At 41.5% G+C, this 21,814-nt stretch overlaps 1 protein-coding gene across 1 annotated transcript in view; it reads right to left on the bottom strand.

Annotated features, from left to right (window-relative positions):
* MME (membrane metalloendopeptidase) overlaps window positions 1-21,814 on the bottom strand; it is a 79,618-nt gene that overhangs the window by 37,806 nt on the left and 19,998 nt on the right. Inside the window, 8 exon segments of the mRNA XM_048505909.1 lie at window positions 639-740; window positions 2,024-2,158; window positions 4,066-4,131; window positions 6,066-6,184; window positions 6,290-6,385; window positions 8,011-8,091; window positions 10,012-10,173; window positions 20,485-20,520. Coding sequence (XP_048361866.1) covers window positions 639-740; window positions 2,024-2,158; window positions 4,066-4,131; window positions 6,066-6,184; window positions 6,290-6,385; window positions 8,011-8,091; window positions 10,012-10,173; window positions 20,485-20,520 — 797 coding nt within the window.

Genomic DNA, 21,814 nt, shown 5'->3' with positions numbered 1-21,814 from the left:
GGGAGATATTTTGTGTGTTGAACAAATTGTGCTTATATTGCTATAAGTAGTAAGGAATTGCATGGAGTAAGGAATTGCATGGAGTAAGGAAGTGCAAAGAGTGTTCTATGCATAGCTTATCTCTGTTTCAGCTACTGAATGCTTCCACAAACCCCAACTAAAAATTGGTGGTGAGTTATTTGGGGGAGAGGGGGAGGGAAGAAGGGCCAAGGGTTAAGTCTTCCTCCAATCTCCTCTTTCAGTTGAGTCTCATTTCCCATTTTCCTGCCAACATTTCAGCACACAACAGTGTGACAAAAACTATCATGTACCCAATTCAAAATGTTCAGGACATATTCAGAAATAGAAGTTGGAGTCTATGAGCCCCTTCGACCAAGTTTTGATCAACAGAAGAAGACTTCCTTCAACAAACCAAAACTTTTTTCCTCTCAGAGGAAGTATTTTCCCATTAGCAAAAGTAACTCTTCATTGGAGGGGGTATTTGTCCCTTAAAGGAAAACAGAAACAATTTACAGGATCCAATTTAGTGGGAATGAGAGGATCCAACCCTAAGTTGTTTAAAATATCGCACTATATATATGCACAATATCGCACCAGTATATGCACAAGCTGAAAACAAAATCTGATTGATCTTTTACCTGTTGATTGACTACCAAAGAAAAGTTCTTTTGGACTTCAGCAAGTGTCATTTTGTGGTATAGCAGAAGGGGGTCAACTCTATCATCAGATTTGGTTGTAGCCTTAACACAAAAGAAATGTTTCAACAAGTCTTCATAGAAAGAAATGAAATTTATGAACATATAACTAATGATGTTTATGGCTTAGTAGAAATGATAATGCTATCCAACAGATATCTGAACCTGTCGTCAAAAAATAGGTAAATGTATTGAGCACCAGCATTTTAATTTACTAGTAATATTACAGATACGACAATATTCCATTCTTTGCATATTCTACGATTGTTACATTGTGCTCATCAACTCACCTTCAGTGTGACATTTTGTAAAATGATTAATGCTTAAGAATAGTTATAGTACTACAAAAATACCTGAAAGGTTATTAATGCATCTGGAAGTCTTTCAATATGCCTGGGGGAAACACTGAGGCTCATTCCGCACATGCAGAATAATGCACTTTCAGTGCTCTTTGAAGCTGTGCGAAATGGCAAAATCCACTTGCAAACAGTTGTGAAAGTGGTTTGAAAACGCATTATTTTGCGTGTGCGGAAGGGGCCATAGATGCTATCCCTGGTCTATTTTCCTAGCTCTTAGTTGTTCGGTCCTTTCCAAAGCAAGAACACAAGAAGATGCTGTTCTGGAAAGCCCTGAGAGAAGATTGAGATTTCTGAACAAAATACACAAGAGCTGCAATAAGAGAAGGGGTTGGCAAAATCACCCCCACAATCTCTTCCACTAGCTGAAGAAGCATAGCAGAGCAAACTCTTCACTAGAAAAGGAAGGAGGCAGTGATTTCACATGACTTCTCCTTTTGCTTGCTCTTTTCCTAGGGCTTGATCACATTCTGGCAGAAACAGAAGGCAGACAACAAGGGTGGAACTTCCACAGAGACATATGGGGACATATGCCTTGGGCAGGCTGCCGTTCAGTCATGTGAGGGACAGAAAATCACCTGCACACCCCTCCTCCTTCCCCCCTCTGCTTGGCCCACTCCAGCCCCGCCCTGCCAGGTTGCTCCTTCACACAGTGGAGCCTGATAAAGCAGGTGTTGCCCTGGGCACCATTTTCCCTCACTACGCCTCTGGCAGGAGCAACCTGGCAGAGAAGTTCAGTCTTGGTGAGCTCCACCTCATTATTTTGCAAAAGTAAAGCATACAAGGTTTTATAGCACCCTAAGCAAGTGTGCATAATGAATATATCTTGCCAGGAATATTAGTATATAGCCACTCTTGAAGTCAGAAGTAAGAGATGGAACACATCAGATGCACAGGTTATCCGATGAATTGATCTGAATCAATCACTTCTATACAAAAAAATCAGTGCATAAATGGGTGAGAGTAACTCACATTGGCAATCTCTTTTTCCAACTCCATTACTCTTTGCATTTCCACAGAAATTTGGTTCTCATTGATAGTGAGTTTTCTCTCTGTGCGGATCAGTTTCGCTACAGAAATCATGAAATCTACGTAGGCTGCACATGCCTGTAAGGGGAAAAATTTCCAATTATTTCACAAATATTCTGGGCATTATGTAGAACAGCCATGAGAATACATGCACAGTGTTTCTCCCTTTCTCCTGCAGAATTTGAAGAGCACCTGTATAACGATGCCATGACACTGTGTATTTCCCTGCCCATAAGAATGGCAGCCACTGCTATGGAATAGGAAGGTGGGTATACAGGGAAATACACAATATGATCATGTCACAGTACAGGGTGAATAATCCAACATGTGAAGTCAGTGAGCAGGAATTTGACACATGGATACAATTTTCAGTGGGAGCCCCCAGCTGAGCGCAATGTCATTCTGCTTTTAGTTCTGGACCTTTGTAGCATCTTACAGTTTGTTAGGTTATTGTTCTTGATGAAGAACATGAGCAACTAGTTACAACTGGCAAGAAAAAAAATACATCATTCATCTTGTAATAATTTTAATCATGACAAACAGCTGAAAAAATTACTTTTTATGGATTCCCTTGTGGCAAATTGCTATACGTCTAATCAAGACCAACCCACAACATTCTACCAAGCTTTTATTATGTGTAATTAGATAGTTACTGGTCTGTATTTAAAACCTACTTCTTAAACTGCACACTTCCTCACTAACGTGCCTAATTGGAGTTTCCATAAATGATGCATCCAGGCTATAGCATTAAACGGATGTCATAGGACTAGGCCAGATGCTTATTTCTGGAACAAAGAGTGGTAGTGGCTTATTTCTGGAACAAACAGTGGTAGTGGCGGAGCTACAAGGGGACAGGGGTGCTCTGTACACCGGGCACATGCCTGGGGGGTGCGGAAAATTGCTCCAGGCCCCTCCCGCTCAGCATCCCCTTGTGGCGCCCCTCCACCCCCCTTCCCACATTTACCTTAGTTCCTTTCCTTTTCCTAGAACTTTTTCAGGCTGAAAAAGGCCTGTTCACAGTACAAGCTAAAAACGGCCTGAGGAACTACAGTTCCCAGGAGACCTTGGGGCTCACAAGGTCTCCTGGGAAGTATAGTTCCCATTAGGCCATTTTTAAGCCTGAACTGTGAATAGGACTTTTTTTCAGCCTGAAAAAGTTCTAGGAAAAAAAAGCGAAAAAGGAACTAAAACAAGTGTGGGAAGGGAAACTTGGGGCGCCAAGTGGGGAAGGCAGGCGGAAAATATAGACTGTGCACTGGGTGCAGTTTGGCCCAGCTATGTTTCTGGGCAGTGGAGTCCAGTAATCTCTGTATACATTGTGGAGGTTGACAGCAACTTTTGTGATGGGAGTTTTTGCTTCTCATCTGAGATTTTACTGTTTCTTTGGTGTAACAGCATCTGTACATTTGTCACCCACATGCCACTACAGCCTACTATTGAGGACATAGATATTGATTTCTACATAGGAAAACTCTATGTGCATGCACTGGGATTTTGCAGCCAATTACAGCATCCTACTGTGGTTATATGCAATGAAACACCAGCATGAACACAGATGCCTCAATCATCAGAACAAGGAAAATAGTTATGTCAGGTACCATGATTGTTGCAGTATGGGATACTGACATAGGGCGCAATCTAGTCAGTGTGCTCTCATGCACTTCTGGTTCATTTTGGTACATACAGTGCAGGGGAACTCTACATAAAATGAAATTCTTGTAAATGGGACACATAATTAGTATGTATGTACATGTGTGCGTGCATGTAAGAATGTCATTAGGATTCTCCACTTCAGAAGGCAAAATGTCATTTGACAGAGTACGAAGTGTGTATCTATATCTATTTATATCTCTTCATATAATTTTTTGATGTAGCCTCAGTGAGGCTTCCAAACAAGTAAGGTAGCGGGCAGTTGGGAAGCAGGACTTACGCTTATTACAAAGAGATGCAGTAAGTCCTTTTCTGGTCTGCTGAGTGAAGCTTACCTCCTTGTATAATCCAGTGCATTCATAGTAGTCACGGGAAGGAAGTCCAAGTCCAGGCTGATCAATCTACAAAAGATATCCAGAAGATGCTCTTCAAAATTATTTTGAAGCTGAATTGACAAAACATTATCATACATATTCCTCAACTGACAGTGCACTCCTATGGAGAGTGAACTTCGGACTACACAGGATGTTAAATATGCTCAAAAAAGGAGACGCTTCGTCATCCCCTGCCTTCACCCAGACACTTTTTCAGACAGAAAAGGGCCATGCGTGGTGGAGCTGTTTATCTTACTGCCAGTTCCCTATGTCTGCTCAGAAAACACGTGGAACTGACAATAAGACAAACAGCCCCCTTCTGTCTGTCAAAGCACACTGGGTGGAAGGCAGGGAATAAGGAGGCCTCTCCTACCTTTGCATGTATGCTTGGGAGCCCATTCTCCCACATACACACCATTTTGAAGGTGATGCCAGAATGCATTAAACAACCCCCCACATTTTGACAGCGAGTGCCAGTTGCATGACTTTCTTGTAACAGCTTATTTAATCAGACCCTTATCCTTTTAAGACCACTGAAGACAGTGGGCTTGAAAGGTGAAACTCTCCTTAGGATTCCATGATGGGTTGTCTAGAGTTCAAAAACTGGAAGAGAACACGTAAAAGATGAACTCTGCCAGCAAATAGATAAAGAAAAAAAGAAAAGAAAGAAAAGGGAGGGAAGGAGGAAAGGAGGGAATAATCCTAAATTTGTGATGAGGGGAAAGAATAATGGGATGTATTAAAAATCCTTATTTCAAAAAAAAAGAGAACAGGTGGTCACTGTATATGACTAAAGGGTACAAGTGGGGAGTAAACACATGACTTTATCAGTGGGTGCAATGAAGGACATCAAAAGCATGTAACAGGTGATTCAACATTACTCAGTCTTCTAACTGTTTATTGGCTAGCAGCATACTGCATGGGTATTATCACCAGTGAACCGAGTCCTAACCAAGGTCCTTGGGTCCATCAACAACCACTTATTCACGCATCATGTTCCCTTCCTGCCGGCCACTGGTATTTTAAAAGAATGAAATAACAATAAACAAGAGTTTGGATTTATACCCTGCCTTTCTCTCCTGGAGAAGTCTCAAAGTGGCTTGCAAACTCTTTCTATTCCATTCCCACAATAAACACCTTGTGAGGTAGGTGGGGCTGAGAGAGTTCTGAGAGAAGTGTGACTAGTCCAAGGTCACCCATCAGGCTTGTGTAGGAGCAGGGAAACAAATCCATATGATATGAGTATCCAAGAAAACCAACAGACTGGGATAGATAGATACATGTTCACTGAAAATAAGGTGGGTCACACAGGCAGCAGCTATGGATGTCTGCATAACTATCATCAGTCTTACAGTCTACTTGGATATAGCAGTGAAACATGGGCCCATTCCGCATGGGCCTGTGAAGTGCCGGCCGACCGGTATAAATGATACCAGTGGAGCCCCGGGACTGTTCGCCCTCTTCCGTGCAGGTGACCCTGGAGCTGCTGCGGCCCGCAGAGTTGCCTCAGCACAGAGGTACCTCTGTTTTGTTTGTAAACTTACCTTCCCTTCCTCATGGCCATAGCAACACCTTGGGGGTCAGAGGGCAGGAGGCATGTCCTCTCGTCCCTGCAGAGCTCTCCAGGGGAAGGGAAGGCAAGTTTACAAACAAAACGGAGGCGCCTAAAAGTGGTGCCTCCAACCCGGTACCATTCACTTGGCACTAGGTGCAAAATGCTGTTTCCGAAAACAGAAACAGTGTTTTCCCACAGGTTGGGAGGGGGGGGAGCATGATGCTGCCTCATTTCAAAGGCGGCAGCCGTGCAAAGTTCTCCCCCCACCCGGTGTTTTTACCAGCCCTGTACCAGTGTTTTTGGCCCGTGCGGAGTGGGCCATAGCTTGCATGAACCAGCAGCTCTGCATGAGTCAAGGATCTATGACTGAGTAATTTTAGGCTTTTTCTACACATGATACACTTACATGAAGTATGTGTTCTGTGGAGTTTTTATCGTCTGTGCCAACAAACAGGTTAATGATAACCCTTTTCCCGTACTTGGAGTTTAGCTGTGCAATAGAATTTTCAGCTGTCCAACTGGTACCTATGGACAGTGAAAAACATACACTCAGCATGTTGACCAAGTCAGCTCTATTCATAATTATTTGGGGAAAAATGAATTGTGGAGAAATCAGCATAGCTGTCGTACCATAGGTTCCGTCCCAGTTGTCCATTGCTACAGGCCAGTCATTAATAGTGGCCAACATGTTGATGAGAGGTTGCCCTCCTCTGAGATCAATAGCAGCTTGTGAAAACAAAACAAGATTAAGCCTATGAGTTACAAGTGTAAAAGTTATAATACTGACAGATGAAAACGGTTCTATACATTTCACATGATCAGTTCTTCCCTGCAAAAATCCGCTCTAGTGTCCAAACATCCTTAAGGCAAGGGTGATGGGGGGAGGGGGACACACACTACTGTCCCACTAAGAAAGCCTAAAACATTGGCTTGGGTTCCTTGGATCCTTTCTCCTCCTGGTGTTTCTTTTGTCTGGAGCAAGCAGTTTTCTTTGTGATGTTGGCAGAGTTAGCTTTTGTTCAAACCAAGGTCAATTAAGTAGATGAAACTATTTATTTAGGGAGAATACACTACTAGAGAGGTTTAAGCTTCTAACCACCTAGCTGACAGGAAGGGAAAAGCTGAAAAAGCAAGAAACAAGTGAATGGCATTCTGAGGACAATCAAAGCAGCAGCTTTTATTACAATAAGGAAAGATACTCCCCACCACCACACACACCAAATCCTTATGGCTTTCCTACTTTAGCGTCCTCTGCAGGGGCTTCTTCTCTTGTACACTTAAATCCACATGATCCAGCATGCTCCAATGAGAGTCATTATCATCCTGAGTCTGCAGTTCACATGAGGTTGTGTCTATACCACTTTAAGTTGATTTTAACCAGATCTCCTGTGATGATTTCCATATGAGGTAAAACACCATTTATTTGCCACTATTTTATTTTATTAAATTTTTCAACGTAGATGTAAATGTTTGCCAAGAATGCCATCTGTCACTCTCTCCTCTCTGCTGGGATCTGCTAGCACAAAGATAGCTTGGGCTGGATTCCAACCTGAGCTGCTGGCCAGACTGCCCAAGTCGCTATAGAAAGCTTCAGCTTTTCAGTCCAGGGAACACTTACTGATTTGATGACAAGTGACCTAAGAGAGACCCACTTTATGAGCAACAATAGGCATAAGTGGCACACTAAGTGACTCTTGGGCAGGTTAAACAACTTTTGGCATCACCATTCCAAAATAACACATTCAAATAATTGGCTGTTGTGCGTTTGTGGCTTTAGCTCCTAACATTTCGCCAATATCTGTGGCTGGCACAGTGTGCCATGGAAGGAAACTACCAAACATGCCCCTGAAGATGCAAGCCACAGGAGATAAAACCAGACCACGGCCACACAGCCCAGAAAACCCACAACAGCCAGTTGATTCTGGCCATGAAAGCCTTTGACAACACCTTCATATAACCTTGGCAGCATGAATGACCGCTATGAGTGTTCTTACCCCAGCCATTTTCTTTCCTGGTGTCATAGATAAAAAATACTATTTATACATCGGTACATCTTTCTAGTGATCACCTAAATATCTTCTACAGTGCAGATTTAAATTTACTGCTAAAAACAGTACCAGCACACTGAAAAAAAATAATAAAAATAAATCGAGAAGAAAATATGTGCTAACCTTTAGGGATATTGCTATGATACAGTCTTTACTGTATTATTCACATTTCAATTTGTATATTTAGCTACTTGTCTGAATCATAATACTAACAGGGTAACTGTAAGCGTTTTGCTACAGTGGAGTATATTTGTGAACCTCAACAACGTATAGTAGATTAGCATGTTTTTTTAAAAAACTTACTTTCATTTATACAAGATCTGTACAGAGTTTTTGCTTTTTGAATAGCTGGTATGTCATTGTCATTTTTCACAGTGAGGACATCTGAAAATAAGGAAGAGATCATCAGATGTATGTCACATTATAATCTCAGTGAAATGAAAGCATTACAGTTAACAAACAAAACCAATCAGTTTAACACCTATATTTTTGGGAATCTTATGGGAAAATGCTTACTCAAAAAGTAAGTCCCACCAAGCAAGAAAAAAACATTGGTCCATGGAAGGCAGGTCAACGCAATGTTTTTCAATGGATGGCAGCTAAGATTCTGTTATGTGTGTCTAATTAGCTAGGAAGATAGCTGCTCAAAAATAAAAAAGGAAATCTACATTTTGCCAGAATCGGCAGACCAGCTGAGTACAGCTATGTACTTTTTGGACTGATAAGGCACCCAGGATCAGAGCCTGCAGAGCAAATGTCCTGGGGCAACCTTCAGCAAATGGCAGCAGGGAGAATCCCTTCAGCTGCACACAGAATGTTGGGTGAAAGTTGAGGGTGAAACTGACCAGAGAGCAAAATGGTCAAGTGTAAAAAATGAGCTCTGCATTCTGCACATCCAAACAGGAGACAACTTGCAGGTGGTTTAGGGTGGGAAAGGTGCACTTTGAAGAGTTCTCCAAAAAAAATGTATTGAGCAGAAATAAGGCATCTGAAGGACATCTCAGGGGAAAAGGCTGTATGGAGTGCCTTCCCATGATGCCTTTTTTTTGCATTCCCAGGATGTCTTATTTCCAGAAATACAGTTAGGGTAGCCAGTACTGGCATGGGAAATTGCTGGATATTTGGGGATTGGGCCTTCTCACAGCTCGGTTTGGACAGGGGCAAAACCTGGGCAAGATATAATGCCACAGACTTTACCCTGCAAAACCGCCATTTTCTCCAGAAGAACTGATCTCTTTCTTCTGGAGATTAATTATGATTCCAGGAAATAACCAGGATCCCCTGGAGGCTGGTAACCTTAGGAATGACTCATAAATTGCCATACTAACCAGATTACTGTCAATGCCCTTCAAGAGGCCCCAAACATTATCCTAAACAATTGGGTTTGACAGACTCTCCTACATGCTAATAAAGAAGGGCTTTTCCTTCTACCCACAGAGAGGTTGTTTTCAAGTAGAAAAAAGGGCAGGAGAGAACTAGCTAACTGCACCATGGTTCCATGGTTCCTGCACCACTGGGAAGATGATGCTGAGATTAATGGGAGTTTGCAGAACTCTGATATGCTTATGTTTAGGAAGTCATTACCTGATGGAACCTAAATTACATGATAAAACCTAAACCTGTCTCAGTTCCGCAGGGCCTTTCCTGCCGGGCATCCCCATCTTTAAAAAGATCTTCCTGGTCCCCATCTAGGCATGGCTATACATTCATCTTTTTTGTATTCCTTGTATGGTGATGCCATCTATTTCTGAATTATTGTTAACTATGGTAAATGGGTTTTAAGTGGATTTAATTGTATTTATGACGTTTTAAATATTAATTATTGTATTGTACAGATTTTAGTATAATCTGCCTTGAGCCTTCCTGAAAAAGGCAGGGTATAGATGTAATAAAATAACATAAAATAAATATACAATATAAAGTTAGCCAATACTGACTGCCAATCCTTTTAGCACTGTTTCCAAGCTGAGTCACACCTCTTTTTCTCATCTGCACAGCTGTGCGCTCTCTCAGGGTCAAATAGACAGTGGTTTCAGCTGTTGTGATTGTCAGAATGTGAGGCAGAGTTCCTCAGAGTGAATTGAGCCCAACACAGTCTTCTTTTTGCCAGACACAACAGACTCACTCCGATATGTGCATTCATATAACCAAGCAAATATTCTCAGCTGATTTGGGGCAGATTGGAGGACAGAAACATACCCAAAAGAGCAAACATTTTTTGTCTCTTCACACAAAATGTAGAGGAATGGAACAGAAGACTGAAATGCCACAAATATTTCGTCCATAAACGTTGTATTTACTGACCTTTCAAAACAACCTCTAGTTCGTCCCTTAAAATTTCAAAGTTACTATAACTGGAACTTGTCTCTGGAATGATGTTCTTCTTTAACCATCCTCCACAAGCATACTGGTAAAAATCTTTGCAAGGTTCTGATGTAGGATCCATTCTGTCAAGGATTCGGGCAGCTGTCATAGAAGACAAACCAAGACATGTTTCAAAAGTGTGTAAATTAGGAAAGACGTGTCAATTTGAATTACTGGTTCAAAGGAGAAAGGAAAATGTACTGCACAATTACTGGCACTGCATATACACTTAGTATAAATCTTGCAAGGTTTGCTATTAAAACATCAATCCTATCCACATTACTTGGGAGTGTGACCATTGAAATCAATGGAACCTAGTGCCAAGTATGTTGGATTCTATGCCTTTTCTGTAGTTGGAGCTCAGTACAAATAGGAATTGAATCAAAATTACAGAATTTCCTCTACCTTTAAATTGCTCTTTGCCTTTCCTTTGGCAAATGACTCATGACTCAGTTACTGTTTGGATCGATGCTACCATGTGGGCACCCCGGGTATGTATGTATGTTCATTCATGCATGCATTTTACAAATACCACTGAACGCACCCAGAATGCTCCAAAAAAGTGTCATCAGTGTCAGATCAAGAATGGCAGTGTTTACTCAGTGATACACTCTCCTGTCATCTCTAGCTGTTCTTCTCAAACGCGTGTCCATAAAAATAATCACACGCAATAGAAAATAAGAATGAATATGATTATGAGTATATAAAGAAGGGGATTTTTTTTAAAAAATTAATCAATTGGTTTATTTATTTGTTTGAAGTGTTAACTGAAATAAAAAGGCATGCAAAACTTTAAAAAAAATATTTGCACCTGATCAAACCTGAGTGTCTCAATCATTGAGTGCATAAAGAACCACCCCAACAGAGTATCTTATGGAAGCTGAGTCAACCAGGACAGTTTTTCTTCTGTAAACCACAAATTCAGATGTTTGACAAATGAATCAAACCACTTCCCTCTTCTTAAGGCCTTATATAGCATTGCATACAAAATGAACCATATCTTCTATGTCATCCCATTCACTAAATCATTTCCTCCTATCTTTAAAAGAAACTCCATGAGATGAGGTTACAGACAGGCAGCTGTAGACAGACAGATGGCTTATGAGGATATCGACTGAAGGTGCCAAGACTTATTGTTCTGCAAAACCACAACAGACATGTTGTGGCTGGCATTTCAAGGCAGTCTTGAAATATTTTGGGGGGGCTTCCAAGAGAAACGTGGAGATTCCCCAAATACATTCTATTCAAAATAACAGAGGCTGATTCCGCAGGGGCCAAAAACACCTGTGTGAGAATGCTGTGAAAATGGTGTAAAAGGGTTTAAAACAGTGTAAAAGGATTTATACTGTTTTCACACCGTTTTCACACCACTGTTTTTGGCCCATGTGGAATCAGCCAGAGAGTGAGTCAAAGAGGATGTTTTATTTAACAATGTCAAAGATAACAGATAGGTCAGGAAGGAAGAGGTCTGAGAAACGGCATTCAGATTTGATGAGGGAAGAAGACTTCTCAAAGACCATGAAAGGTGAAAGTAAGGATTGAAACAACCGGTTGGATCTAGACAGCTTTTCTGTTGATAATAAATGAAGGAAGGGTCTTCTTTGACCATCTTTGACTATGATGGGGAACTTGGGGCTAGCATGTAAAAAATGTCAAGTGGGCCAGGGGCTTTAGGAGGGGGAAGAACTGGGTGAGATTCAGTGGGGAATGCTGGGTGGAGCTATCTCAACAGCTTGAGTTCAGTAACCAGTGGAAGTTGAGACAACCAGCATAAGTTGAGGGCTGGGGGGGGGGGGGCATGGGGAGGTGCCATCAGTAGCAAGATGTCATTTCCAGTGAAGTGGCATCACCTCTCTAGAGAGATTCTAGAAAGGACTGCTATATTCCACCAGATGGAATGAGCTCCCACCTGAGATCAGGGCCCTGTAGGACATTGGTGAGTTTCACAGGGCCTGTTAGACCAAACTCTTCCGCCAGGCTTTTATATGTCGCCAGCCGGCCTGACTGGAACATCGTGACCTCCCATGGGTGTCCCTTATGGGATTTTATCGTCATCTGTTTATCTATTGCACTACTGTTTTAAGTTTTAATTGGTATGGCTGTTTGTTACATTGATTTCATTGTATTGCTTTATCTGGTTTATACTGATGTTTGCCGCCCTGAGCCCTATTGGGAAGAGTGGGATATAAATCTAAAAATAAATAAAATTAAAAATAAAATAACTTCTGGGTTTTCTCTGGAAGTTATTTCATACCATTACTGATAGTGTTCCACCACTATTTTTTTTTCCACTGGGGGAGAAACTGGCAGTCCTGAGTAACTTGCTGTCTGCAGCAGAGTATCTTGTGCAACCCAGCAAAGAGTCAGGAAAAGAACTTAAACATATCCGCTCTAGCTTTTATTTCACAGGATTTTCCTCTGTGCTTTAGGTCATAGCTTCATGTCTGGTGCTCTTTCAAGTCCATGTTCTCTTTATTACCGACCAACACTTGGTAAAATGCTAGAGGAGGGTCAGCACAGAGTATTTTTCATTACTCATAATTAGCTCTCATTAAAAGAAGCATTAGACTTCTGTTATCTAGGCCTTAACAGTGGTAAACTGGCATCTGGACTGTGTGATTCAGAATGAAGATGATTAGGTGCTATTCCATAGGAAAAAATACACTCCATTTAGTAACCTTTAGTCATCTCAGCAGCTTTTCTTGTTTGCTTTGGCCCCTCATCTCTGCACAGAAAACTGCCCGATCTCCTTTTGCCTGATGAGGAGCATTTTCAGCAGCAGTACGTATTCCTTTGGAACAGTGTTTCAAAAGATATTAGAATGGCTCTCACCATAACAACATTAAATCTGGATAGATTTACTCTCTGAATTGGACTCCTTCATTCAGTTTCACCATTGATGTTGTTTACCCACTATCTGCTAGTGAGATATAACCTAATCATCTATTTCACAACAACACTACTAAAAGCCTGGGATTAACCTGTTTTTAACCGGAAGGAAAACCCCCAACATCCCTTCCCCCCCCCCCAAAAAAAAACTTTTGTGAAACAGAAGACTGAAAACAATTCACCAGTTGGGCAATGGTATTATATAGGGCTGCTGATCCCGGTGGGGAATTCCCCATTCTAGCTCCTATTTCTTACCATTGCTCTGATTGGTGGCAGGAAAAACAAACAAAAAAGGGTGTCAGTCTGATGATATTGCTTCTAAGGAAAATGTTGGTCCTCTCCAGGAATCACTAGAAACTCTATACTTTTAACATAGCCTATTCCTATAGAGGACAGACATCACTTCTGGATTTTCCCCTGCCACTCAGAAGCCCCTTGTTGCTGCCCTCCTCCAGGATGAGGGGGGAACCCGGAGGCACCCTGGCTGGGTTTCCTCAAACCGGGAGGCAGGGGGAGCTCCTTATTTGGGCAGTGACGTCAGGGGAAGTCACTGCCCAAATAAGGAGCTCCCTCTCCCTGCCAGCTGGGTGTGAGGAAGCCCAGCTAGCTGGCTGGCAGAGGGTGGTCCTTATTTGGGGAGTGACTTCCCCTGATGTCACTGCCCAATAAGGAGCTCCCTCTGCCTGCTGGCTGGCTGGGCTTGACCAAGCCCAGCTCACAGGCGGGGGAGCTCCTTATTTGGGCAGTGACATTAGGGGAGTCACTGCCCAAATAAGGAGTTCCCTCTGCCTGCTGGCTGGGTTTGACAAAGCCCAGCTAGCTGGCAGGCAGAGGGAGCTCCTTATTTGGGCAGTGACTCCCCCTGATGTCACTGCCCAAATAAGGAGCTCCCTCTGCCTCCTGGCTTCCCACCCTCGGCTTGTACCTGAGTCAATAAGTTTTCTCAGTTTTGGGCAGTAAAATTAGGTGCCTCGGCTTATACACGAGTATATTCGGTACATTTACATAATTTTTACAATTAGACATTAAATACAGCGTTATATCTCTTGTTTTATTATTAATCTGCTATGCTCTTGGGCTACACAACGTAAAAAAATCATTAAATATAAACACATTATATTGATGATTCAGCACAATAGAAAAAGATAATTCCTACTCCTCATTAAACTCCTATTTTGGTTGTCTATTTACAAAGTTAGTTAACTTGGCCATTATGGCATATTGTCTTACTTTTTCTTCCCAGTTTTCTTGGGCAAAATTTCACTTTCCAACTGGCTGCAAGTGTTACCTTAGCTGTTAGCAGATACAGGAACAGCTTTTGAAGTTCTACTGAAAATTCTTCGGAAAGATGCCTAGTATTTGTTATGTTAATTTTATTAAATTCATATCCCGAGGTTGGGCTCAGAATAGTATACAAACATATTTAAAAACAATTCACTAATACATAAAATTAACTAGAAATATTTATTATTAACATTCAAGATGCCACACAATGTTGAGCCTATGGAAAATCACCTGGCCCAGTTTGGATATGAACCCTCATTAAAAACTACTCAAGCTTGGGCAAATCAAGAGGAGGGCAATACAGAATGATGATGTGCTGATTATTGTAGGGACGATGTAGTAGTAACATAGTCTTTGCACCCATTTGAAAATTAATTTTCAATATTTTCTGTATTTCTGCATGTATTTATTTCTTCTTTTTTTACTTTTTACAAATTTACCATATACATTAAAATAAGTCTACCTCTTCTTGAAATCTTTAACAGATTCCTTTAAAGTTTTTACACTATGGATGGCCCAATCCAGATATGGGGGGGGGCATGAATCTACTTGTGAAGGCAGCATGGGCTGCGCCAGTGCATTTTCCCCTTTTGCAAAAGCACCTGTGCTTGGCAGAGGGGGCAAGGGCACTGGTGGCTGGCCACCCCTCAGCTCCACAATGATGAAAGCCAGATGTTTGGGCCACCATGGAGCTGTACTGGCATCCAAATTGGACATCAGCATGGGGGGGGGGGATGTGGAGTGTTTCTGGGGATTTGCGGCTGGTTCTGCTGTGGCCCAATCCTAGACTGATGCCACCCATTTGGGTAGTGTAAGTCCATTAAGCCCTATGGAGGGCTTTTCAATGGCAGGGATTTTTTTTTCTTTTTCTGCCTCTCTGCACTGCTGCTAAAACCTGTAAAAAGCTGCCTGGGTATTGGGCTGCCTGACTCTTAGCTATTATGCTAGATCAGCTCTAGCAATAAAACACTCCCCCCAACCCTCAAAGCCATATAGCTGCAGAAGAAACAAACATACTCTAAACACCTGCTGTTATTGCCGTAGTAAAATTTTTAAATTAAATGCTGTTGTTCTTTGCAATATTTATTTTAACCAATTCGTCGGAAATGTTTTCAGTCCCAGGGGTTCCAGCACAGTGAAATGCATGTATAAACTTAGTCTATGTACCTCAGTTTTGGCTGCAAACATTAACCAGCTTAATTAGTAATCAACTAATAAATTGGCAATGACTAATTAAACAAGGAACACATTAGCTGAAAATGATGATACAAGTGCTTATGTCTTGTGGCCATTTTAGTTCTGGTGCACCATTGTTGTATGGAAAGAAACAGAACATGTTAAAGATGCCTTTTATATTATATTTTTCCATATAGAATTTGTATACTTTTTATATGTGTACACTTTCATATATAATTGAGTTGGTGTAAATGTATGCAAGAAGGATATACGGAAATATTATTTGTTAGCCTTCATGCTGATATAAACTGTAACCTTTGTTGAAATTTGCAATTAAAAAATGTTTCCCATTCCTTCTGGCAACAGCTTTTGTGCATTTAATAGTATTTTACGAAATTATTTTTCTTGCAGTCTCTGAAAAAGAGCGTATATTGATGGGTTGGGAATATAAATGTGTTTATCAAAATATACATTTGATTAAAAATAGTTTTATAGTTTAAATACTTGATTAAAAATAGTTTTATAATTTTGGACACCAGTTCATACCCACAACAGTACAGTTTGTGCATTTCTTTTTCAGTTCTACAGACTTTCCTAATTTGAAAGGTATTCCATTATTATTCAGGGACACTTGGATTTGGATGGGGCTGTATTGCCCCAGAAAGATGAGGTGCAAGACTTGGGGGTGCTCATGGATTCACTGCTGTCCCTCGAAGCTCAGGTGATTGTGGTGGCCAGGAACAGCTTTCAGCTGGTCTGACTGGTTTTGCCAGCTCTACCTTTTTTTGGACAAAGGGCTGGCCACAGTGTTAAATGCTCCGGTAACCACCCAATTGGAATACTGTAATGCCTTCTACGTGGGGCTACCCTTGAACATGATCCAAAGGCTGCAGCTGGTGCAGCATGCTACAGCTAGGCTGCTTGCTGGTACATCTGGCCTGATGCACATCCTGCTGGCTCTCAAAGAACTGCACTGACTCCCAATTCACTTCTGGGCTCAGTTCTACCAGACCATGGCCACACAGCCTAGAGAACCACAAGAGCCTGTTTTTCGGTTTCTTTTCAGAAGATATTAAAGGAGCATTCAACAATTAGCTTCTTGCCCCAAGGAGACTGCAGAAAATTACCTTACAGACATTTAGATGGAGGGTAATATTTTGACTAAGTCCAGGATATATTGAAGCCCCCTATCAACATGTAATCTGGAGGTCAGTGCCCACTAGACACCACTACAAAGCAATTACACAAATCATAATGTGGAGGGAGTTGTGCAAATCTCTCCTTAAAATGTTCTGTACTGAATCTTCAAAACCTTTGCCTCAGTCCAAGGGCAGAACTTAAATTAAAACCAGTTTACTGATGTACTTTGTCCGATGCACACTTCAGTTGCATCAAAGCTTAATCTCACACATGCATACCAGCCTTGAATCTGCAAATCCAGTGATTATCACGATTAAAACTGCACCCCTTTAAAAGTTTATTGACATAAGTCTGCATGCATAAAGGATGCATGCAGTCTTCCAGTCTTCCTATTTGCTTCATATGGGGTCATTTGCTTCATATGGGGTCATGTAGCAAGACCATTAAGTTATCAGATACTATCTTCACTATCATTGGGTTCTATAATAAAGGCTTCACACACATAAGGGCCTCACACACATTCACTTCCACAGGATGCTCAGATGTAGACCATTATCGGCAACCAACACACCTATGCCACTGCTTCAGCATGCACCAGGCAGCCACTTCTTAAAATTTATACACACAGCTGAATACATGTACATAATCACATGTGAAGTTCACCTGCAGAAGTGCTTTTTGTGCAAAAGTAGTATGATGTATGAAGTTAACCTATCATGTAGCCAAGTCTGAAATCCTCTATAGCTAGCCAAGAGACCTCAGAAAGTTGCCATTAGCTGAAGACCTTGAGAACTTTCCATGATTTATTCAGTCCTATAACTTGCTGGTTTATGGGAAATAAATGTGGTCAAAGTAATTAAAAATGGAGGGGAAGCAAACATGCAGTTTTAGCAGTAGCGTCTCTCTTTTCAAGCTATAGAATCGTAAAATCGTAGAATCATAGCATTGGAAGGGGCCATACAAGCCATGTAACCCAAATTCCTGCTAAATACAGGATCGGCCTAGAGAGCATCCTACCGGTAGACAAGTATTTGTCTAGTTCAGCGGTGGCGAACGTATGGCACAGGTCCCAGAAGTGGCACTTAGAGCCCTTTCTGTGGGCACACGTGCACAGAGTTCATCAGGGGGGGAATCACCCCCCCCACACACACACACACATCTAGGCTAGCCTGGGCACAATCCTTTACCTGGGAGTAAGCTCGGTTGCTGGCAATGGGGCTTGCTTCTGAGTAAACTCTCCTAGAGTCGTGATTCACCCATTCAAAGCATTGTACAGTTGCTTCACCAAGCTTACACCCGAGTAATGTGCGCCTTGGAGCCAACCATTTTTTCTAAACTAAAACCTCAGTATTCAGGTTAAATTGCCGTGTTGGCACTTTGCGATAAATAAGTGGGTTTTGGGTTGCAATTTGGGCACTCGGTCTCGAAAAGGTTCGCCATCACTGGTCTAGTTGCTGCTTAACAAACACAAACCGTACAGCCCTCCCTTTGTGTGTAAACCTCCTTCTTAAATTACCCTATAGCCCATATAATCTCTATCTATATAAGTAGAACAGTAGCCCACTTTATCAGTTAAAGGTGCACCCCGATAAGCAAAACTATAAACAGCAAGCTTCACATGAGCACCATCAACTATTTCCCATTTACTTATTACAGCTAGGTAACCTTTGGCCCTTCAAGGGTCAGCACTGCTGCCAATGTTTGCTCAGATTAGAATTCTCTATTGCTGGTGTTTCTTTTTTTTTGCTCCAGTGGACCAATTACAGCTAGCAAACTGTTATTTGTTATATAAGAGTGGAGGAAAAGCCGGCCTTCTACTCAGGAGAGATACAAGAGTTCTTCAATCTTCCTGCTACATGTAGCCAATATTATGCTATGAATTTTGATAGCTTGATTTAATTTTAAACATCGGAGGGATTTGTGAATTGCTCTGGTGTCCATTTCGACTGTCTGAATCAATCCATGTGAAAATAAAACAGGAATGAAAGCAAACCGATTGTATATGTCTCTGCCCTATTGCAGAATGCAATCCAAAACCTTCTAACAAATTCTAAAAAGCCTGTTGCCAAACACAGATATCAGGAAAAGGTGACAGAGAGCAGGGTTCCCACAACAAGGCTGCACTGGATCTTTCCTTGTGACTTTTTTGAAGTTGAAGGAAAGCTTGTGAGAGGGAAGGCAAAACTTCCTTGAAACTTCTGCGCCTCCGGATTTGTATTTTTGCACTTGTTGGCAGCCCAGTTTTGCAGCTGCCTGTGTGTAGATCCCAGCCAGAGATCATGTAGGGAATGAGATCACATGATGGTACCAGTTGGGTAGATTTGCTACTTCATGATGCCACAGAGGAAAACAAAGCTGGCAATATTGCCTTGAGTATATCTCACTATTGTGAAGATGACAGCCAGCAGTTTCATTAAGTATGTATATGCCTTCAACTCACAACCAACTTGCAGAGATACAAGCAAGAGGTTTTTAAGGCAAGTGAGAAACAGGGTTGGTTTGCCATTGCCTGCGTCTGCAGAGTCTTCCTTGATGTTCTCTCTTCCAAGTACCGATCCTGATTAAATTCTGAGATCTACTGTATACAATGTATACCCCCTTCACTCCCCGCGGTTTCATTGCTACCCCTAAATGGCACTGCCACAGCACAGCAGGGCAGGGACTGTTAGCTTGATTCCTTTGGAAGTGGAAATGTACTCCTTTCCATCCCATGACATTGAACAAACTCTTTTGCTCCTTTTGCAGAATGCTTGGATAATCACTAAGAAAGGGCACTTCTTACCATTTACAAAAACTCCTGTGAAAAGCAGTTCTTTCCTGCACAATTCTATGGCCCAGAAACAGAGTTGGGTGCCACTCAATGAGGGTGATTATGAAAGAAATACTTTGGGAAGAGTTTCCCTGAGCATGGCTCTCTGTTAACGGGCTGACTGTGAAATCCACAACCACCTCAAAAAGAGACAAGACAAGACAGGAAGACTCCAAACATTGTCATGTCGCTGCATCAGCAATACATGCCATGATGGAAAATGTTAGTTAAGGTCTTAGTAGATGAAAACACTTAGATACCTGTGACTGGACCTTTCCAACACTATAAAAATTGCAGCTCTGAGAGCCCCAATTCATCCAACAGGGCATGGGTAGACGGGAGAGATATTTTGCTGAAACAGTGTTGACAATCAAAACCAATATGTGCTCTACATTAGCTTTAGGAAAGGGGGGTGAAACACCCATAGTTTCACCGTTTTTTATCCTTGCAATTCTAATGATGACACAGGATCAGATCAGTTTCAATTGGTGAAACCACACAGGGTCCAAATATCAACCACCCCTTTTATAATTCCAGTAATCTATTTCTGTTTTAAAATACTGGGAAGACTACTTACAGATATTTACAGCATCTTGCCAAGTTTCTGAATTTAGAAGGCAAAATGGACGATGAAACCCTTTGAGAGAGAACAAATTATTTGTTCCTCCAAACAAGGAACTATGGCCTTTTATGCACCAGTTGATTACAATGTATCCTGCTGCCAATGCTACATTTTTCTTTTAATTTGGCACTTGCCCCCTCTATTTGGTTATGGAAATGTTTTCCCTTCATTTTTTCCTCCTACAGTTTTCATTAAAAAATCTACATAATTTTTAAAATTTGGATTATATTAAATACTGCACTGGATGTTCCAACCATTTCAGCCACTTGTAATCCACAGTGCATTGTTCCCAGTACCCACACACGCGAGGTAGTGTACTCCTCAATTTTTAAGCAGTTTGCTTTATGGAGTGCAAGGGAGGGGGAGAGCTGCTGTCTTGGAATCAAGTCCCTTTGGGCTTCCTTATGATGTTTTTTTTAAAAAAAAATAAGTGCCTTTCAGAAAAAAAGACAAACATTTATTACAATAAGCACCAAAATTATATAAGGCTTACCTGATTTTACACAGTCTGGAGTTACACATACACTATCTGAAAAGAGATTATAAAACTATTAGCCACAACTATTAGCCTTAGTTATTTCAATCCACAGTTTGCTACTCCAAATGTTGTACCTCACTGGCTATTGTGAAAAATAATTGAAACCAATAATTATAGTCAATATGACTGTAATGTACAATTGTAAACCACTCTGGAAACATTTATAGCCTAATGTAACATGAAGATAATATTTTATGTACCTACCTTGTTTGTAATGCCCTGTAAACTCAGAATATCCTCATAAAATCCACATTACAATTAGCAGGATTATTGGAAAAGTGGATGAAGGGCTAAGAATCTCTTTTATCTTACTCAGCAAGAACCAAGGAACTTCATTAATCAGTTCAAGATAAGGAACATAGGTATGGTACAGTGGAGCAGCAGTGGCGTAGTAGTTAAGAGCAGGTGCATTCTAATCTGGAGGAACTGGGTTTGATTCCCCGCTCTGCCGCTTGAGCTGTGGAGGCTTATCTGGGGAATTCAGATTAGCCTGTACACTCCCACACATGCCAGTTGGGTGACCTTGGGCTAGTCACAGCTTTTCGGAGCTCTCTCAGCCCCACCCACCTCACAGGGTGTTTGTTGTGAGGGGGGAAGGGCAAGGAGATTGTAAACCCCTTTGAGTCTCCTACAGGAGAGAAAGGGAGGATAAAAAATCCAAACTCCACCTCCTCCTCCTCTTCTTCTTCTACATCAGGGGTAGGGAACTTGCGGCTCTCCAGATGTTCAGGAACTACAATTCCCATCAGCCTCTGTCAGCATGGCCAATTGGCCATGCTGACAGAGGCTGATGGATACTGGAATTTATCTGGAAGCTCTGATTCTGATACTACATCAAAAGAAGAATGTATACCAAGAAGCATTTGATAATTGAAACATAGGCTCATTCCACAAATGCAGAATAATGCAGTTTCAAACTGCTTTCAGTGCTCACTGAAGCGCTATAGCGGAATGGTAAAATCCCACTTGCAAGCTTGATGTTGGTTGGGAAGGTGGTTTGAAAGCAGTGTATTATTTTCGTGTCTTGGAAGGGGCCATAGAAACAGATCTTGAAGGGACTTCAAGGGTCATCAAACCCAACCTCCTGCACAAAGCAGGAAATTTCAAGGTATCAGTTAATTGGCAGGTATCAGACCTATTTCCACTATGCAGATAAACTCAAAAAATCGGCCCATCATTTTGTCTGACATTATGGTTGCCAACTTCCAGGTAGGGTCTGGAGATCTCCCAGAATTAAAACGGACTTCCAGATTACAGAGATAAATTTCATCTGGAGAAAATGGCT

This window comes from Sphaerodactylus townsendi, linkage group LG08, assembly GCF_021028975.2.
Source record: "Sphaerodactylus townsendi isolate TG3544 linkage group LG08, MPM_Stown_v2.3, whole genome shotgun sequence".
In the NCBI taxonomy this organism is placed as follows: Eukaryota; Metazoa; Chordata; class Lepidosauria; order Squamata; family Sphaerodactylidae; genus Sphaerodactylus; species Sphaerodactylus townsendi.
Note: the sequence above shows the minus strand (reverse complement) of the source record. Positions and strands in the feature narration are given on the sequence as shown.